The sequence below is a fragment of the Stenella coeruleoalba genome (assembly GCF_951394435.1).
Source record: "Stenella coeruleoalba genome assembly, chromosome: 9".
NCBI classification, from domain to species: domain Eukaryota; kingdom Metazoa; phylum Chordata; class Mammalia; order Artiodactyla; family Delphinidae; genus Stenella; species Stenella coeruleoalba.
In genome coordinates this window covers 86569520-86588549 of record NC_137155.1, presented here as the reverse complement: position 1 = coordinate 86588549, position 19030 = coordinate 86569520, and the positions used below count along the sequence as shown (strand labels likewise).

The window sequence follows — 19030 nt, the reverse complement described above, 5'->3', positions numbered from 1 at the left end:
AGAGACCTCACAGAGCTCCCTAGCCCCTTTCACCATGTGAGGACATGGTAAGAAGGTGCCATCCATGAACCATAAAGTGGGCCCTCACTAAACACCAAATCTGCTGGTGCCTTGATCTTGGACGTTAGCAGCCTCCAGAACTGTGAAAACTAAATTTCTGTTGCTTATAACCTACCAAGACTCTGGTATTTTAGCAAGTCTCAGCCAGAAGAGACTAAGACAATCAGTCCTCAATTGACGGGTGGAACATGGGACAAATTACTTAGATACCCTTTCTTGCCTTCTAAACTCTGAGTAGGGTTTGGGACAGTGTGTAACCATCACAGGGGTCTGCTGGGGCACGACCTGCACCACAGCTAACTGTATCTAAGAAATAAGGAAAGGTAAATGGAAGAAAATTATAACAGTTAATAAAACTGCAAAACTTAAGGATTTCTATAACCTCTGTGAAAATACTTTAACATTTGCTATATTGTAGATGAGTGAATTGCAGCTCTTTAAGTGCCCAAAGGCCTAGTACCTTGTGCTTTATTAGTCTCTTAAAACTGGCTGAGTTAACAGCACCTCAGCGTTATGTTTTCTCTTTTCAAATTGCAACTTCGTACCTCCTTCAAAGCCATTAACATTTACTTCCACTGGAACACCAGAGAAATATAAGGAACTCTGCGCTATTGGAGAAGAGGGTAGAAAAACAGAAAATAGATTTTTCTCCCAGTCTTTTTCATGTTTTGGTGAATGGACCTGTTGTTGTCAGAGGATAAAAACTCAATTCTGGGGACTGGCACTGAATGGCACTGCTATGGAAAGCTTCCAAAGAAAAAAGGGTCTGGTCCATTGAGATGATTAGACCTCAGTGAAAATGTAGAGGTTTTAAGCTTTAATAACTGTTAATTATAACAGATACTAATTTTTCCTCTTTATGTATTGAATATAGGAGCTTTCCTATGAATAGTTAGAAACACTGAACTAAGACGTATGTACGTGGTGTACTAATATTACAGGAGTGAAAATAAAGGAAGGAGGCAGAAAAAGCAAAAGACATAAATAAACTGGGGGCTCCAGGGTCACTCCTTGGGCGAAAAACACATCCCTGTTGTTGCCTCCATCTCTAGGACAAACATGCTGACTGAGCACCTGACATTGGCAAAGCACCACCTCTTCTCCCCTGAGCCTCCAAACTTGGCTCCTGTGCCCATCACTCCACTCAAACAGTCCTCTTTGATGTAATAACTTCACTACATCTTTGATGTAATCCTCCATTAAAACTCCCTTGATCTTCCCGTTCTCCTCATCTTTGTTATGTGCATTATTCAGGATAGGCAAGGTTATGATGCAGTAACAAACACTCCCCAAATTTCAATGGCTTAAAACAAGAAAGATTCATTTCAGGCTTACATCACATGTCCACTGCAGGTCAAATGGAGCTCTTCATCTTCCTCCCTCTGGGACCCAAGCACACTGAGTGGTCACCATCTGGAATGTTCCTAGATGCTGTGGCAGAGGGGGCAGTGCTGTGGAGGCTTGCACACAGGTAATTAAATGCTCGGGCTGGGAAGTGACACACCTCTACTCACAATTCATTGGCCACCTAATCTTATGGTTCCAGCCAAACACAAAGGAGCCAGGAAATGCAATCCTACCATATTCCTAGAAGGTGGAGAACAGGAAACATTGAGAATCTAATTAAAACTATCAGACTTTTATTTCATATAATGCAGTAACAAACCATCCCTCCAAATGCCGCATCCATGTAATCCCAAGAGATTCAAAGATCCCACGTATCCACTGACTCCCAGCAAGGTCTGGAACAAATGAAAGCACATCCAATGTGCTGGGCCTCCTCCCTGACTCGTTTTCCCTCTTGACTAGTTTTCAAAACTATACTCTGCTGATCCTTCTTCTATTTCTGAGAGTTTTCTTTCTTGCTTAATTTTCTTTGCTTCCTTCCAAACTGTAGCATTTGTCAAAATGTACCCCTTCACCTCAAGTCCCCCCATCACTACCCTAACTCTACACTTTCTTCAAGACCGTAGTCCAGTTCCTACCCCTCCATGAAGTTGTATCCGGCTAACAGTCGTCTATAATGTTATTATTTTTTTCTGAATTCCTCAAGTACTTAGCCTAAACCACATAATGAACTTTCAGCACCACGCTGGCTTGCAATATTCCGTAGTTGAGTCCTGTCTGTGGCCCTGTTCTTTCCATGTGACGGTCATGTGTTTGAAGGCAGGGCCTTGCCTTCTACTCCTTCGCGTGGCAGCCTAATAGGGTGGGGGCACATTTGGGCTCTAAACGCAGGCTCTCTGGAACTGGCAGTCTAAGACCTGGGTGCTGGTCCTGCCTCAGTCACTAAGCGTCTCTACTCTGTTCCTTAGCACTCTTCCCCTGACCGCTCAGAAAACTGAGATGGTTGGAATGAAAGCGCTCCAAAGTTCTATCCAGGTCTTATGAATCGACTACTGGGCAAGTTACTGAGAAATCAGGTGACGTCATCTCCTCATCCCCAACTAGAATGAATACTCCCTCCCTCTGCCGCCCTATGGGAAGGTTATCTGGAGCCTGTTCCTGGAGCTCAGCAGGGCAGAAAAGAAGAGGGAAGGGGGTGGAACTCCCTCAAGCAGGCTATTGTTTTGAAAGGTTTAAGCCTTGGGAAAGGACCTTGGATCTCCCAGTGGCAGAAAGGAGAAGAGATTTTGGCATTGGGAAGAGAGAGGGGAGAATCGTCCAACCTGGAATGTTGAATCCCCCAAAGCTGAGTAGATTGACAGGGGCCGTAGATTCCATGGTGGCTCCAACCTGCGCCCAGCTCAGTGCCTCCCAGTGGGCAGGACGTGGGTGGGGCTGACGGTGGGGGGATCACGCGTGGAGGCTGGTCACTGCAGCCTCAGAACACTGGAGGGGACCTCCACATTCGGAGCTGCGGCACCTGAGGGCAGCTGGCATCCAGACCAGCAGTGACGAAGAGATCAGGACACAGTGATGACCATATTGTCTTCATGGAAGCCTCCCCTTCCCCGCCCCCAGGAAGAAACCACAAAAAATTACTGAAGTTGGATTTCTGCTAAGAATGGTAAATGAGAGCTCAGACCGGATTTGACTTTTAAAAGTGACCCTTTTCTCACCTCGATTTCACAGACCAATTTGTGAATTTAGAGATCCAGGATCCGACATTCCTCAGCATAGGTGGGCAGAGTGACACACAGCAAAGTCAAAGCCCAGGCAGGCCATTTCCTCTGTTAAGGTCCTGGTCCCTAAACGGTACTGGAGCCTTCAGAGTTTAATGAGATGTGCATAATACTTTGGTGGGCAATCAGATGCAAACTCACTAATAGCTGTTGATAAAAAGGAAGCAGGCTTGAGAACCAGACACCAAGGGCAGTTGTCCTGTGTGGGAGGGGGGGCTGAAACAGTGGAGTAACAAAATCAGGAATGACTGTTGGCGGGTGGGAGGGTGGCTCTTCAGGCTTCCAAATCCTGGGCTCCTCCTGGCAAAACCAAGGCCTTTCTAAAAACAGGGCCTGTCAGGGTGGCTGTACTCGTAAAAGCCACATCAACAGGGCAGGTTTTCTAGATACTGAGTCAATAGCACCTCAAAGAAACAGACAAGATCATATTATTATTAGAATATTATTTATCATGTATATGTAATACTTATTATGTGCCAGGTATTGAACACCCTCTTTTACTTTACAGAGCAACAGTGTTGGATAGGAGCTGTTATTATTATTATTATCCCATTTCACAGATGAGGAAACTGAGGCTTGGGGCATTTAATAACTTGTACAATAGCAAACCACTTGTAAAAGGCCGAGGTGACCTTCTGAGCCAAGGTAGAGCAGATTCTAAAATCTGAGCGTTTAGCTCTCACTCTCCTGGTCACTCCAACACTTGGCCGAGGTGTGGGTCCTCTCCCATCTCCAGCTGGCTGGGCTCAGCCCCTGCGCCACATGTTTTTGTTTCCAAGAGTTATGTTGATGTACTGGCCACAGAGGTGGCCTCAGGCAGTGGGGGGCTGAGGAGAAGCAGGGGAGAGAGGCAGGTAGCCCCAAATTCAGTCCAGGAGTGTGGCTCCCTCTAGGGGCCACAGGAGAGGACAGAGCAAATGGAGGTGTCAAACTACCAGAAAATGTCATTTGGAACTCAAATGCAGCACGTGAAGTGCCCTCCCTTTGCTACAAGGGATGAGGGGTTTTGGCTCAGGATAGAGAATAGAGGGGTTCCAAACACGGACTCTGGCGTCAGCATCTGTCTGGGGTCAAGTCCTTAATCTAAGCCTGTGTTTCCTTACCTCTGTAAAGTAGGGATGATCATACTACCTACCTCATAGGATTACTGTGAGGATTAAATGGAAGTACGCGTTAAAGTATTCAGCACTGCACCTGACACGTATTCAGTCTTCAATAAGTGGTATCTAAAATAACATAATAGCAACCATAAAATAAAAACGGTAACAAAAAACGGGTACTAAGCGTTTCCTGCTCTCTCACAGTAAATAAATCCTTGTGAAAGAAAACTCAGCTTGGTAGTAATTAAATAAGTTTGGGATGAGGAGATTGCCCATTTTTCTCCTCCTAGAGTATCTATGTGCAAAGTCAGCAGGCATCTGAGGCCACATTTCTAAATGAGATTGAGTATAATGGGAACTCCACTCACCCGACAGCACCTGACTTTATTTCTTTTCACTTGTATGTACATAAATAAACTGTATATACATGAATAAAATACATGTGTTGCTTTCACAGCTCACTGCTTTCTCTCTCGGGTTCCTAGGGACCCCTGCTCCAGGTGTGTGAATGTTCTGGTGATATTTTTAATTACAGACATAAGTCTGTGGCCCAGGTATGTGAAAGCAAGTCCTCAAGTCAGGCACATTTCCCTTTGAAAGAAACTTCCAGCTCAATTCCAGGGGCTTCTGCGTCTCTTGATAATTAACTCTCTCTCATTACACCCCGGCCCAGTTGGAACAGGCCAAGCTGTTTTCAGATGTGAAGCTGTGGTCGGTTTCCCTCTGCACCTCCTCAAAATTCCAGGCAGGTCTTGAGCCTCAGTCAAATTAGGACAACCACCTCCAGCTGTGTACATCTCATTACAACTTCCATCTCAGGAAGAATCTTGGCTGTATTTCACATCTGGTCATCCGCTTATTAATTATGTACTTCTTAGAACAACTGTGCCTAATTAGGACAGAGTGGAGACCTTTGCTGAGCCCAGTCATTCTTTGTTTTCTTGTTCTGGGTATCTCATTTCGCTCCCTCCAAATTATGCCCAGTTTGTTTTCCATCCCTGCCACATTAAGACAATTGCTCTCAGGTATGTGTATTCCAGCACACGCTCTGCTTTTCAAAGCTCCTTGTTTTCACATCCTGCTAGAAGGACGGCCACTTCGCTGGTTTTCTCATTGCATTTGTCTCCAATGGAGTGAGTCTAGCTTGCGCTTGTGGGACCCTGGTTACCCTCTGTTGTTTACTGTGAATTTTCTGTGCCCTGGTCCTGGGGAAGCAGCCACAGCTACGTCTCAGAGCAAGAATCCTGAACGCAATGGCATTGGTACATTCATGGAAGCTGTGAAGCGGGAATCCATTTGTTCCATCAACTTCCACGCTCTTTGCTGGTTAAGGAGGGAAGAGTGAATAGTGAGATACAGCCCAGGGCTTCCAGAAAGGCAAAGCTCAGAGAGAGCAGAAGAGGGTTGGGCTGAAGATTTCAGTCCTCAGTCCTACCAGATGTCTTCCTAAATGAAAGGGGAGCCTTGGGATGTATGGACTCTGATGAGGGCAAGATCAGAGTGGAAGTACCAGCGCCATGTCACAAGGGACTGTCTCTTTTGCTTGCCATTGCATGAATCCGTATCCGGATTTGTTACTGCTGTAACCGGCAATCATATCCTTTTGACAATGAATGCCTTAGCGCTAAGACATTCATGGATATGACTTGACAGTAAGAATGATCAGGCTTTGGTTGCCAGTTCAACTTGGCTGTATTTGAGGTTTTCTTCTCAAGCTATTTGAAACATAAATTAATGACTGTCAGGCCGAGAAAACATTCAGGCAAGAACGATGTCCTGGAGAGAGGCTGGGGCTTCTGTGAGTGAGGTCACTCTGCCCAGGGCTGTAATTCCAGGTGGAGAGTCCCCGCCACATCCTGCATGACAGGCCGTCTCAAGGGTCTGGGCTGTGGGAGCTCAGGCCTGGTCCTACCACTGAAGTTGAGCTGATTTGCCTCCTCAGAAATGAACTTGTCTTTCAGAGCCTGGAAGCAGGGGTCCTCTTCGGCCAAGGGCTGCACGAGGAACGTATATCCTTGTTCCTCATCTAATCAGCAGAGATGTAATCACGTGTGAGAGGGAAAAAGTTCTACTTGGGCAATACGACTAAAAACACCTCATTGTGAAGTAGGAATAAAAACACTGTACAAGGATGAAAGTCTCTGAGAGAAACTGTAACCACAGCACAGGTGTAAATGAGGGCTCATGGGGTGAACGGCACAATATTATCCAGAGTATTGTTTACAGATTAAGAGGTGTACTGATAAGTGATAATAAGATAATCGAAAGTAAGAAAACACGGCAGAAGAAGAAACCACTGTCAGCAGGCAGTTCTGAGAACACGATTTACCAAAATCTACCAAGAGTTGGATCCTATCCTTTGAATGAATACCTCTTCTTCAAGGAATTTATTCTAAAGGAGGCTGAATTGGGAGAGACTCCTTTAATATTTTCCAATCCCTTGAAAGAAAGTAGTACTGGCGACATGGTTGTGGGACAGCAAGCTAAGTACCAGAGAGTAGATGACAGTGACGGTAAGAGAAGGAATCTCTCTCTGGGGCTGCTCTTGCTTGTGGAGCTGGTTCTCTGATGACCGGGCTGGATCTCACCTCAGGGTCGGCCTTCCTCGTGCTCTTGTCTGTTCTCCACCTCCAGACCCTTCCTCATGAGCCCTCTCCATGGTGCTGACAGTGGTATAGACAGTAACCCACGCATGTCCATCCCATTTGCCGCTTTGTAGAAGAGCGAGATAACGGTTTGCTTTGGCTTAGTGCCCTTTCTGGGGAGGCCTATTTTATTGGCCTTTTTCGCTGCAAAAGCACATTTATGGAGTGGTCTTCATGGCTGGAAACGAACTCTTGTGGCTACATATCAGTGTCAGTTGAGGCTGGACCCCGCCCTTGGCAGACCCTGGCTCTCTTTAGTGATGTCCGGTCATGGCTGTGAACGGCACAAAAGCAGTCTCACAAAACATCCCCAAAGTAGGACCACAACAAGTAGAACTCTTCACTGTGTCCCAGAAGGGGGTAGGTCTTGAGGCAGCTGTGCCATCTCCATGGCATCCACGTGACCATCCACCGAGTGTGTCACTGGCTATCCTTGACCTGTCGAAGAATAATGACTGATGCACCATCTTGCATAGAAATTCAGGACAAAGAACCCTAGATCGCTTTTTCTGTGCAGAATTGACCTTTTTCAATCTTATCATCGTTGTAAGCAAAGCACGGATTTCACTTTTCTAAGCGCTCCCCCGAAGCAGCTCATGTGGCCATTTGTCTGCCGGGTCTCAGTGTGTTTAGCGTTCTACTCTGTCCAAACCCATGTCCCTTCCCACATCCAATCAAATGATCCTAAGCACTGCCTCATCCACCCTGGCTCTTCTGGCCTCCCTAACACCACTCCAAGGTTCTTTGTCTAGAGTGGACAGGAAGGGGAAGAAAAGGCACAGGAGCTCTGTGGGCAGGCCACGGCCACTAAGGGGAGGCTTGCAAACCACAGTGATCAGCTCTGATCTCCCCTCGTCTCCCTCTTCCCACCTGCACTTCTCGGGGAGACTACTTCCAGTGATGCTGTTTAGGGGCAGTACATTTTTCCACGGTCATCTCCCATATAGATTCAACTTCTCCCCAGTTGGGCATCTGAAGCTACACAGATTTACAACATTCCTTCCAGAATCTCCTGGAAGACCATCTTCCAGCTGCCTGTTGAGTTCCCTTCACAGATGCCCCACTGGCCTGATTTCTAACCCAGCCCCGAGTGCACATCTCTTACGATTTTGGTTAGAGTCCGGTTCCCATCCCGTCTTAGAGGTAGGTAATAAGGGTGTCCTCATTACTGACGATCTGCCCCCCTGCCCAGCAGCATTTGGTACATGTTAGGCTCTCAGGGAATGTTTGCTGAATAAATACAAGAAAAACAATACTCAATATTTAAGCTTCTCAAACCATTTTTTAATTTTCTGCTTTTCCCAACAAGACCTAAGTTGTACAAACAGGTGTAAAATTCTGAACCATCAGGGCATAAGGCATGACCTCATGTGGTCCAAGTTCTTTCCACTCTCCTTTCCACGTGTTTTCAAGTTGTGTCCCGGTCAGGACATTGCTTTCTTCTGTGATACATGAGCCATAGGCAGGAAGAGAGCTTGGAGATATGGGGACAGTGGGGAAGGCGAGTGTGCCAGGAGCAGCGAGCTCCCACACCAGCCGAGGGCAGCCTCAGCTGGTGGGTGCACAGAGGAGGAACGTCACAGCTGTTCCGGCTTCCTTTCACTCAGCTGGCAGGTCTGGGCTACTTTCTAAGATGAGAAAGACCTAGGGGCTCCCAAGGAGAGTAAGCATTGAAGAATCATTCACACCCAATGTTTCAAGTAAGATAAAAAAATTCTCTAACCATCACTTTCTCTTGGAGAACAGAGGAGAAAAATCAAGAAGAGGGTTGAATCGCCTTTCCTTCTTTCATTTTCGTCATTAATTTGATGGTGCTTGGTTTTGATACAGCAGGAAAAAAAAAAAAGGCATCAAACCAACCTATCACCTGGGTCTAGGCTACTGCATACAAAACTCTCCCAAGGATTGAGATAAAAGGATTTTTTCTCCCAATCCCTGAAGAGGTCCTGTTTCGGTCAGGGAAACTTGTTGAAAACTGCAGGCAGCTGAGAAGCCGTTGGCAATAGAGACAGAAAGCAATGCACATACACTTATTGAACTGTAAACTGACAAGGTCAAGACAGTAAAAATCCTACTGTTTATGTAATAGAACCCTATTAAGTGATTTTAGGGAGGGACTAGAACTTAGGAACAATCTACTTACCAAAGATTGCTGGGTATTAGTCATTCATGCATTCATTGTTTTGCAGAGTTCAATTCGACACAACCTTCCACTCCATCCCACCCTAGGCCCTTTGGAATTGACTGCATCAAAGTAAATGTTCAATCCAAACATTCTGTACTGCGAAGTCCCTTTACAGTTGATATGAAAAACCAAAACCAAAGAGAAAAGAACCCTTATAACTTCTCTCCACTCAAGCATCAGTGTAGAGGAAACTAAGTCAGCTCGGAATATACAAAATAACATACCAAAGAAAGGAGTATGACCAAGGAAACAAAATGAGCAGTCCCCCGCCCCCTCCCATGGTGTACCCATTACACCGTAGTTATTTTCTTATCCTTGGTGGCTTGCTTGATGGCTGCCTGCTCGCAGATGATCTCCTTGAGCCGCTGCAGCCGCATGTTCTGGGTGGTCTGGTCTCCCACCCCCGTCTGGCTGCGGTGCAGCAACGTCAGGGCGTGGATGTACTCCAGCTCTGTGTACTTCACGCCCTGGTCCACTACCAGGTTCAGGAGTTCATCGGCCGTGTTGTACAGCATCTCGTAGTACTGCCTGAGAAAGCAAGACACAACACTGCTCACTGGCTCCGTGGTCAGCAATCTATGTGGTTTCAGTGGTAATGAATGTGCTATTTATAAACTACTTAGTTTATCTATTCAATAAACATTTATTGATCACTAGACATTGTTCTGAGCCCTATGACTGTAACGGAGAACAAGACAGACATGATCTCCATCCTCTTGGAGCTCACTTCATGAGAAGTCTAAATGAAGACCCAGGGACACCTGTCTTCAAGGTCTCAGTTCACTCAAGACTTTCTCCTAATTTTGCATTGGCCTCAGGAGATCAAAAGAAAGAGAAGTTGGCGTACAGAAGCAAGAGAGAGAAATAACCATCTGGCAGGCATTGCTAGTAGTTTCTGTCCCATTCAATCCCTCATTCATTGACTCATTCATTGGAGGCTCTGTGAAATATATGGTTTTCTCCATAAAGTGGGATAATAATAGTATCTCTGAAGTTACAGTACCTCTTAGGTTGTTGGGAGAGTTAGTTAATCCATATAAAGTACTTAGAATGGTGCCTGACACAATTCTACCTGCTCCATAAACATTAACTATTATTACTGGAAATATATTTATAATAATATATTAATAGTAATGTAATAATAGTAATAGTAGCATATGATGATGAGCAAGACACAGCCCCTTTCCTCAGATAGCTCAGAGACAAGTAGGGAAAGGTAATGAAAAGCACAGAAAACTGCTAGCAAAGTTAATTTCCATGTATTGTGTCATGTAACCCTCACTACACCTAGGGAGCTATTACTCCCTTTTCTCAGATAAGAAAACTGAAGCCCAGGGAAGTTATAGGACTTGCCCAGTGTCACGAAGACATTTGTGGCTGTGACAGAATGAACCCAGGCTTCTGGACTCTTAAGTCCAACACTCTTCTTCACGGACAAAGACAAGAATGTTCCAAGTGCCCGGAGTGAGGTATCAATGGTATGAATTTCCAGCAGAGGAAGGAGGAATCACACCATGTTGAAGGGAGGGGAAGGATCAAGGAAGACTTCAAATGGTGTAGGATACTGTCAGGCAGGGCTTCCAGGAAGGAAATTCTAGATTAAAGGAAAAGAAAAGAGATGAGCAAAGACAGGGAAGAGTAATCTGGTTAGCCCGGGGAGTGCAGCTGAATAGCAGAGAGTCAGGGCAAAAGGCAGTGAAGGACAGAGGTAGAGAGTCTAACAACATCAGGATAGTTAAGTCAATAAAGCACTTTAGGTCTAGATAAGTCAAGAAAGCACCTCCCATCTGGGGCCCCAAGTTCTGCTGAGAACAGAGGCACCATTCCAAGTTGTGCTTCCGGAAGGTTAATGTGACAGCAGTATGTAGGATGGTCTGGGAGGGGACCAGGTATAATTCTAGCAAAAAGGAAGGGCCTTGAGAGCCATTTGGCTCAAAGCCATTGGCCCAGGTGATGGAGAGAAGAGTAGTGCCTTCTAATGTAAGGGAAGCAGGCATTAGAGTGAACGTGCAGTGCAGAGAAAACATGAAGCTGGGAGCGAAGGACGGAGAGGGCTGCCACTTGACAATCTTAACACCAACATGATGCCACTACAGTCCTCACCAAGTCTACTGGGCTCTGAGGCTATGACTTGCCCAGGTACTACAAATGCCCCGGGAAGTAGAGTTCAGTGCAGGCTCTGAGCCAGTGATGCTATCATAGCCAAAGGACAGAGGAGCCTCCCCAGGGACAGTTTACTTCCTCTTCTCATCCCCACAGAAAAGGTGGCTCTTCCAGGATTGAGGGGACAGAACAAGGCAGTTTGCCCAAGGCAACTTGGGGGGGTGGGTGAAGGGACCTTTCAGGATCACTTGCCCCAAAATCTTGTACTATTGGACTTGGAGCCTTGGGATGTTGGATTTCTTCTTCATCAGGAACATCCTGAAAAAAAGACTATCCTATGGGAGAACTAAGCCATCTTTATGGTAAGGAATACATTCTGGGAGCTTGGTCATTTCAAGAATACTTTATAAACTGCTGCTACAAATGGGAAAGTGGCAAGAGCGCTGGCATCTTTTCACGTGGCTAGTTCATTTTCCTGCTTTGCTAAGCCGCCTTTTCCAATTAACACTCTTTTTTTTTTTTTTTTTTTTTTTTTTTTTTTGCGGTACGCGGGCCTCTCACCGCTGTGGCCTCTCCCATTGCGGAGCACAGGCTCCGGACGCGCAGGCTCAGCGGCCATGGCTCACGGGCCCAGCCGCTCCGCGGCATGTGGGATCTTCCCGGACCGGGGCACGAACCCGTGTCCCCTGCATAAGCAGGCGGACTCTCAACCACTGCGCCACCAGGGAATCCCTAACACGCTTTTTAAATGGGGGAAATAATGCTCTTTTATGACTACTTCCTAAATGGTGGCAGGAATAGCAGGTGCTCGTCTTAAATTGGAGAGTTTTTGAGTTACTCCTGGCAGCAAATAGCTCAACATCCTTGTGTAAAGGGTCTTCTTGGGGCTAGTCTTCTGTAGTGGTTTCAAACGAGTGTTCACTCTAACCTCATGGGACCACGTATTTAGGAATCACTGGTCAACGGTAACTTTGAACATAGACAGAGGTACTTCTGAAAGAATAAGTGAATGAACTCTGACTTCCAGAGGTCTTGAAGCCCAACATTAGCTACAGTCAAGAATTGTTTTGAAGCTTCACGTTAGCATAAAACTCATGTGAACTATTCCTCCTCCACAATACCTCTGCTGGAATTAAAAAAATACTATTTGTAGGAAAAACTTGCTGCTGTAGGAGAGTGCATCACATTTAATCCACGGCTTCACATGTCCCCTGGCACACCTTGGCTTCCTCCCCCATACCAGCCCCAGTTTTCAGAAACGAGGCCCTACATCCTCTGATTCCTCTTACCTTAGATGCACAGTTGAGGGAGACAGCTGTCCATTTAGGAAACTACTAAACAAATGTTCAAAACACTGTTCAAGAAAAATACATGTTTGAATCTAGAATTGTCACATGGAATGAGAGAGAACTGGGGGCTCATGGTTCTTTCAAAGCTAGAAAGGACTTGATAGCTGCAGTTCCAGAATGGTGATTCTCTAACTAGAGTTACTGGGAACTTATGAAAAGTACAGATTCCTGAGGCCCCATCCCCAGATACTGTGATTTGCAAAGGTTTGGAACCAGCCAGGACTCTGAGCCAGAGTTTGTTTGATGGGGGAATAGTTACAGACCCATTCCCATCTGCTTGAGCCAAGGATCTAAAAGCATTAGGGAAGAACACAGAAGCAGTAAGTGGGGTTGTGATGCTTTTCGCTGAGATTAAACCAAAAGAATTGGGTTTCTTTGTATTATGATGTTGATATTTTCATCATTCATTTTAAGAAGTAACGCTGAACCCATTAGACCAAACGAAATTGGATTTCTTTTGAAAAATCTGATGAATTGTTTCCAGGGATACTGGCTGGTTTTCTACAGAGACCGCTGTTCCATGCTGGGAGCAGACACCAAAACAAAGATGCCTGGATTTCTAGACCTGGAGCCTGCAGTGTGATAAGTGATAAAGGGCACGCCACTTAAGTCCTTAATGTTTCAATATCCTCTGTGCAATGAAGACCTTTATAAATCCCAGGATGACACTCTGAAGTGGACTGAGAGACTAAAAGAGTCCTCAAGAGCCTCAGATGAACAGTGCCCCAGAATTGCAAAGCTGAGTTATTAAACAAAATTGACAGGTAACTGATGGTGTATTTTCTATAGTTAGGGGAAAAAAATCCCCATAACCATGATGATATATTAGATCATAAAGAAACATAGATATTTAAGACAGAATGCAATTCATTCATCTTTCAGAAGAGTACCTAGGAGCAAAGACTATACTAAATCAGCATAGCAACAGTTGTACTTGGAGGTGGAGAAAGGGTGCTACAAGGTGCTCTAAGGCGAAAATATTTAGGAAAATGCCTCAAACTACACAATTAGAATGAGCTTCCATGGTAAACACTGACACGTTGAAATGAACATGTAACCCAACTGGAATAAATAATTTAAACACTGACACACTGAAATGAACATGTAACCCAACTGGAATAAATAATTTATCAGGTCCCAGGGAAATGAAAGCTTGATCTTTATCATCACACATTAAAAGAGCAGCCATGGCTTCCAGGGCACCACATTTTATATGAGATAGCACTTGACTTAGCTGCCTGGATGGGACCAGTGAACACATATTTGATTTAAGCCTTTTTTGGCTCATGGCTTATAGAGCAAGTTTCTTCATAGCCTGTGATATTCAGGGTCCAGTTGCTAGACGTGGACCAAATATCCCATTCCAGAAACCAGAGATCCATGTCCCCCTTAGGGATGGAAATTTCTGTGAGGAGGTGGTTCTTCCCTGTGGTTTCTCTCTCCCTTTGCTGTGGGCCTTTGGGCAGAGTTCCCAAAGTGGTGAGGGAGGGGAGTGCAGAGATAGAAAAGTGATGTCACATAGACTGGTCTCACAGTCTGTAACACGACAACGTTTAAATTTTGTTCGGGTCCAAACAGATAATTTTCTCATATCTTCCTCATGTTTCCTTTATCCACAGACTGTTCTTCCTTGTGTTTTTATCTTCTTATTTTACTTCAATGGTATTGCACTGCAACTTTTTCTCCCCAGTGATTCTATCTGAAAACATTCATACCAGTAAGGATACGAAGGACATTTTGATAAGTTGGGCAGATCTTCTTTTTAAAGCGTAAAAATAAAGTTTATTTTGTTTTTCTGTGATTGGAAAATTAAGACACGTGTCATATAAGATATACAGACTATACAGAAAGATTAAGCGGAAAAAAAATTACTCATATCATTCCATCATAAAGACATACCACATTTTGGCATTTCCTTCTAGATTTTTTCCCCCACATGTAGTAGCCTACCAATTTCTTTCTTATAGTTGAAATATTTCGGCTGACACACTATCGGACACTTCGGTTGTTTCCAATTTAAAAAACTTGCTTTCCTGAGGACAGATTTCCAAAGCAGAATTAGTCAAAAGATAAGTATACGTTTTAGGACTTCGGCAATGCCACCAAACTGCTTTCTAAAAAACTTGTATCAATTTATCTTCATACCAACAGCATATGACAGCACCTAGCCCCTCATATTCTTTTTTTTTAATTAATTAATTTTTGGCTGTATCGGGTCTTCGTTGCTGCGTGCGGGCTTTCTCTAGTTGCGGCGAGCGGGGGCTACTCTTTGTTGTGGTGCGCAGGCTTCTCATTGTAATGGCTTCTCTTGTTGCGGAGCACCGGCTCTAGGCATGTGGGCTTCAGCAGTTGTGGCACGCAGGCTCAGTAGTTGTGGCGCACGGGCTTAGTTGTTCCACGGCATGTGGGATCTTCCCAGACCAGGGATTGAACCCATGTCCCCTGCACTGGCAGGAAGATTCTTAACCACTGCACCACCAGGGAAGGCCCCCCTCACATTCTTTTAATTTATATGAGGTTGAACAATTTTTTATCTACGTATCAGTTTTTAACGTACATGGGTATGCACACATGTATAAGCAAATTGTCGATATCTTTGTATCTTTTGCGTATTAGTGTTTTTCTTACTTCTATTTCAGAGCGCTTCATAAATTTTTACAGGTACGAAGCAAGGAGTGCTCTAGTCTCTCATCCCTGGTTCTCCCTCCCACTTTGCCATACTCAAAGTTATCACTGTATCTCTAAAAGCTACTGGAAACAGATTCAGTTCTCTTCTTTGTCAAGTGAGGGAAGAAAGCCCTAATAAGACCAGTTATTCCCAAGCCAGGCACGCCTCATTCCTATACCTGTAGGAGGCGCATAAAGTCTGCGTGTGGGGATGAAAGGAAGGCACTGACTGGGGGACTGTTCACTGACTGGGGGACTGTTCACAGCTCCTCCATCTGCCCCCCTCTACTGGATGGTGTTCAGATTCCTAGATCCCCAAATGGAAACTACATTTTCCACAGATATACAGCTATGTCACAGGCTGGGTTTTAGAATTCATCTTGATCGTAGTAATAGTTAACAGTAATGTTGAACTTTTAGATGCATTAACGTATTCAACCTTTTGAAGTAGCTTCTGAGATCACCTACATTTTACAGATAAGCAAACTGAGTTTTAGAGAGTGTGAGTCATTTGTTCAAGGCTTCAAAATGAAGGACTCTGAACCCTATACTTGCTCTAAAGTCACTGTAATACAGAAATATTTGAACCTGTAAAAAGCGGAAGTACTAATTACAAAGGATACTTGTCTAGCTAATTCATTTTTAGTCAGGATTTAGGAAATATGAATTAAATAAAATTCACATTCAACTCTGCCTTCCATTGTAATGGAACAAACTACTATTGTGGCAATTCAAAATTCATTTATACAATTCACAGTAATATTTGAATAACACTGGATTTGATCTGAGAATTCACTGCTCTAAACCAAATAATGAAATCATGTTGTATATTCAGCATTCAAGAGTTACAGGAGGGCTTCCCTGGTGGTGCAGTGGTTGAGGGTCCGCCTGCCAATGCAGGGGACACGGGTTTGTGCCCCGTGTCGGGAGGATCCCACATGCCACGGAGCGGCTGGGCCCGTGAGCCATGGCCGCTGAGCCTGCGCGTCCGGAGCCTGTGCTCCGCAACGGGAGAGGCCACAACAGTGAGAGGCCCGCTTACCGCAAAAAAAACAAAAAAAAAAGAGTTACAGGAAAGACTTTTGGCTTTTTCATTCCGTCACCTCTCTCTACTTCTCCCTTTTTGCCCCTCCAATCTGGTAATGGACAAGGTGCCCTTTCTTTCCAAAAGTTGGCTGCCTTTCTGATTCATTACTTCCTCGAGGAAGGGGGATAATTAAGTCATTTCATTGTGAAGACTTTCTCATCTAGTCCTTCCCGAGATAACGATAGTATTAATGTCAATAAGAGAATTAGGCTCTGAAGCTGACTTAAAATGTAAGTTTCAAAGGAAGAAAAATTTACGTGAATATAACTTAGCATCGACTGTAGCCCCCCAAATTCTTTTTAGCCAATAGTTGCAACATTATGAGCAATTTAATAAAAACCCAGGAGTTGATGGGTCACAAAATTGTCAGATAAAACATTCAACTCCTGTTTTCTCTACTCACTCAATGGTATACATGGTAATAAGCAGGGAGATGGAAAGAGAAAAGAAAGGAACTGAATAACCCATAAACCAGATAATCATCCCATGAATAACTGAGAGGTAGTTACAGCAGAAGGACTGAGAGAAGTAAATACTCAAGAGATCAGCTAAGCTCAGATTCTGGTTAAGTCTTTCATTCCTCCCTAACTAGCTGTGTGACCTTGGACAATTGCTGTCAGCTTTTCGAATCTCTGCCTCCCCCCACGTGAAAAACAGAGGTTACAGCAGATGCTATTTTAGCACTGGCATTAAAACCTTTACAGCATCTTCTGCTTAGTCCTTTAAAATCACGGGCTTCTAGCAGAATTAGTTGATGCTGACTTTCCCTAAGCTATGGGAAGCAAGATGCAGTAGTGATTGATTCGAAAACATTCTGAACAAGTGTAAACTTAGCTCAGATGTACTTTCCAGACCAGTGATAAATGGATGGTAATTCTGTGTGTCAGAAGAATAAATTAGTTTATTAAAAAATATAACATAATTGCTCTCATTTGTCTTCCCCTTAAAAGAGCTTAGAGTTTATTACAGACATGATTGAAAATTCTAATTTGAAAGAGTTGAAGTTATTTCCATTTCAGGAATGAGAAAACTAAGGTAGAGAAAAGCTAAATAATTTTCAGAGCATCAGTGGCAGAATTAGATTCGTATTCTATATGGGGATAGTTATTAACACTCCTTACAAGAAGTTGTGCAGGTCTTTTGTTCTCACCAGGACAGTCTGAAGAGAGGTAAAGAAGGCCAAGGTAAAGAGGGGTGAAGAGAGGTAAAGAATGGTCTTTAGTAAACAACAGTGCATAAATTCCCTCAGCTGGTGGCAGCAGAAACCCATTCAAGAGGTAAAGAGAGCCCGGGAGTCTGCTGCTGTCAGGCTTGCAGAGGCTTCTTTGATGGGTCGTCTACCTACATTTTCTCTGTATAATGAGGCACACACACCACTGCCTCCATCAATGGCACCCATGCTTAAACGGCCGTGCTTCAGCAGGACTAGGGGCGGGGTGGCAGTGGCTCTCCAGGGGAGATGTTAAAATTTAAAGTCAGCTGCCTTCATTCCTCTCAGTAACGGACCCTGATTTTTTTTTTTTTTTTGGCGGTACGCAGGCCTCTCACTGTTGTGGCCTCTCCTGTTGCGGAGCACAGGCTCCGGACGCGCAGGCCCAGCAGCCATGGCTCACGGGCCCAGCCGCTCCGCGGCTTGTGGGATCTTCCTGGACCGGGACACGAACCCGTGTCCCCTGCATCGGTAGGCAGACTCTCAACCACTGCACCACCAGGGAAGCCCCGGACCCTGATATTTTTGATAGCAGTGGCCAGAGCCTTGCTTTATTTCTCTTCAGAAAATAAAACCACTCAAAGGAATTCCTCTGAGAACCAGCCCTTTTGTGATGATGACCCTCTCCCCAGCTCAGTTACACTTGCTGATATGGGAAGAAAATGTCTTTTTGTTCCCTTCGCTGGAAATTCTGCTCCCCAACTTTGGAACACATTCTGAATTTATAAATATCTGTGGTTAGAATTTTCTCCTCAACAACTTAAGGATTCACATGTCACTCTCTGCTACATCAGATAATTTTTTAAATTAAGTTTTCTAAAACAGGGCTAGAGGAAGAGCTGCATTTTAAATTCAGTACAATTAAAACTGTGTCTCTTTGGTCTGGCACTGCCTTTGGTCAAACCCCATTTGTATGAATAATTATTCAGTCCATTAAGAAGTCTGCTCAACTCCTTCTCCCATTTTGAAGGTTTTAATAAATAGTGATTGGGCACATTTTTGTTTGCACTTGCCAAAGCAATTCTGATGAAGTCATCTTCTGATGTTATCAAATAATGAAATATGAAAGAGTGAATAGAATTATCCTCCTGTTCTGTGACTTTTTTATTTACGTCCTTCATTTTACTTTCATAATTGTGTTTGTCTCATACTCCTGTAAATGCTCTTTTGATTATCAAAAGGTGAGTCCAGGTTAAGGAGAGCTATGCTGTGCTGAATATCACTTAAGAGAGTCTTTTCCATTAAAAAAATATAATTTATTGAATATCACTTTAGAGTCTTCTCAATTAAAATAATAATTTATCTAATATCATAGGTGGATAAAAGGACATGGTATTATGCACTTTGGTGGCCTCAACACTACAAACTGTTTACCAATTAGCACAAGGCCCTTGTATTGGATATTATCTATATTTCTCAGACTAACAATCCGGGAAATAACTGCTGAGATATGCTGAATAAAAATAATTCAAAGGCCCTATGGTTTTCTCAGTTTTAAG

The 19030-nt window shown here is 44.2% G+C and overlaps 1 protein-coding gene across 4 annotated transcripts in view; it reads right to left on the bottom strand.

The window, feature by feature from the left end:
* Positions 1-1897: 1897 nt before the first annotated feature.
* The window catches only part of EXOC4 (exocyst complex component 4), an 831307-nt gene continuing 814174 nt past the window's right edge, over positions 1898-19030 (bottom strand). For 2 of the 4 annotated variants that reach the window (XM_079931122.1, XM_079931123.1), the window contains exon 18: positions 1898-9643. In XM_079931122.1, the coding sequence (XP_079787248.1) occupies positions 9406-9643 (238 nt within the window). In that variant the 3' untranslated portion in view covers positions 1898-9405. The remainder of the gene's footprint in view (positions 9644-19030) is intronic. The other 2 variants (XM_079931121.1, XM_079931120.1) reach the window with 2 other exon arrangements.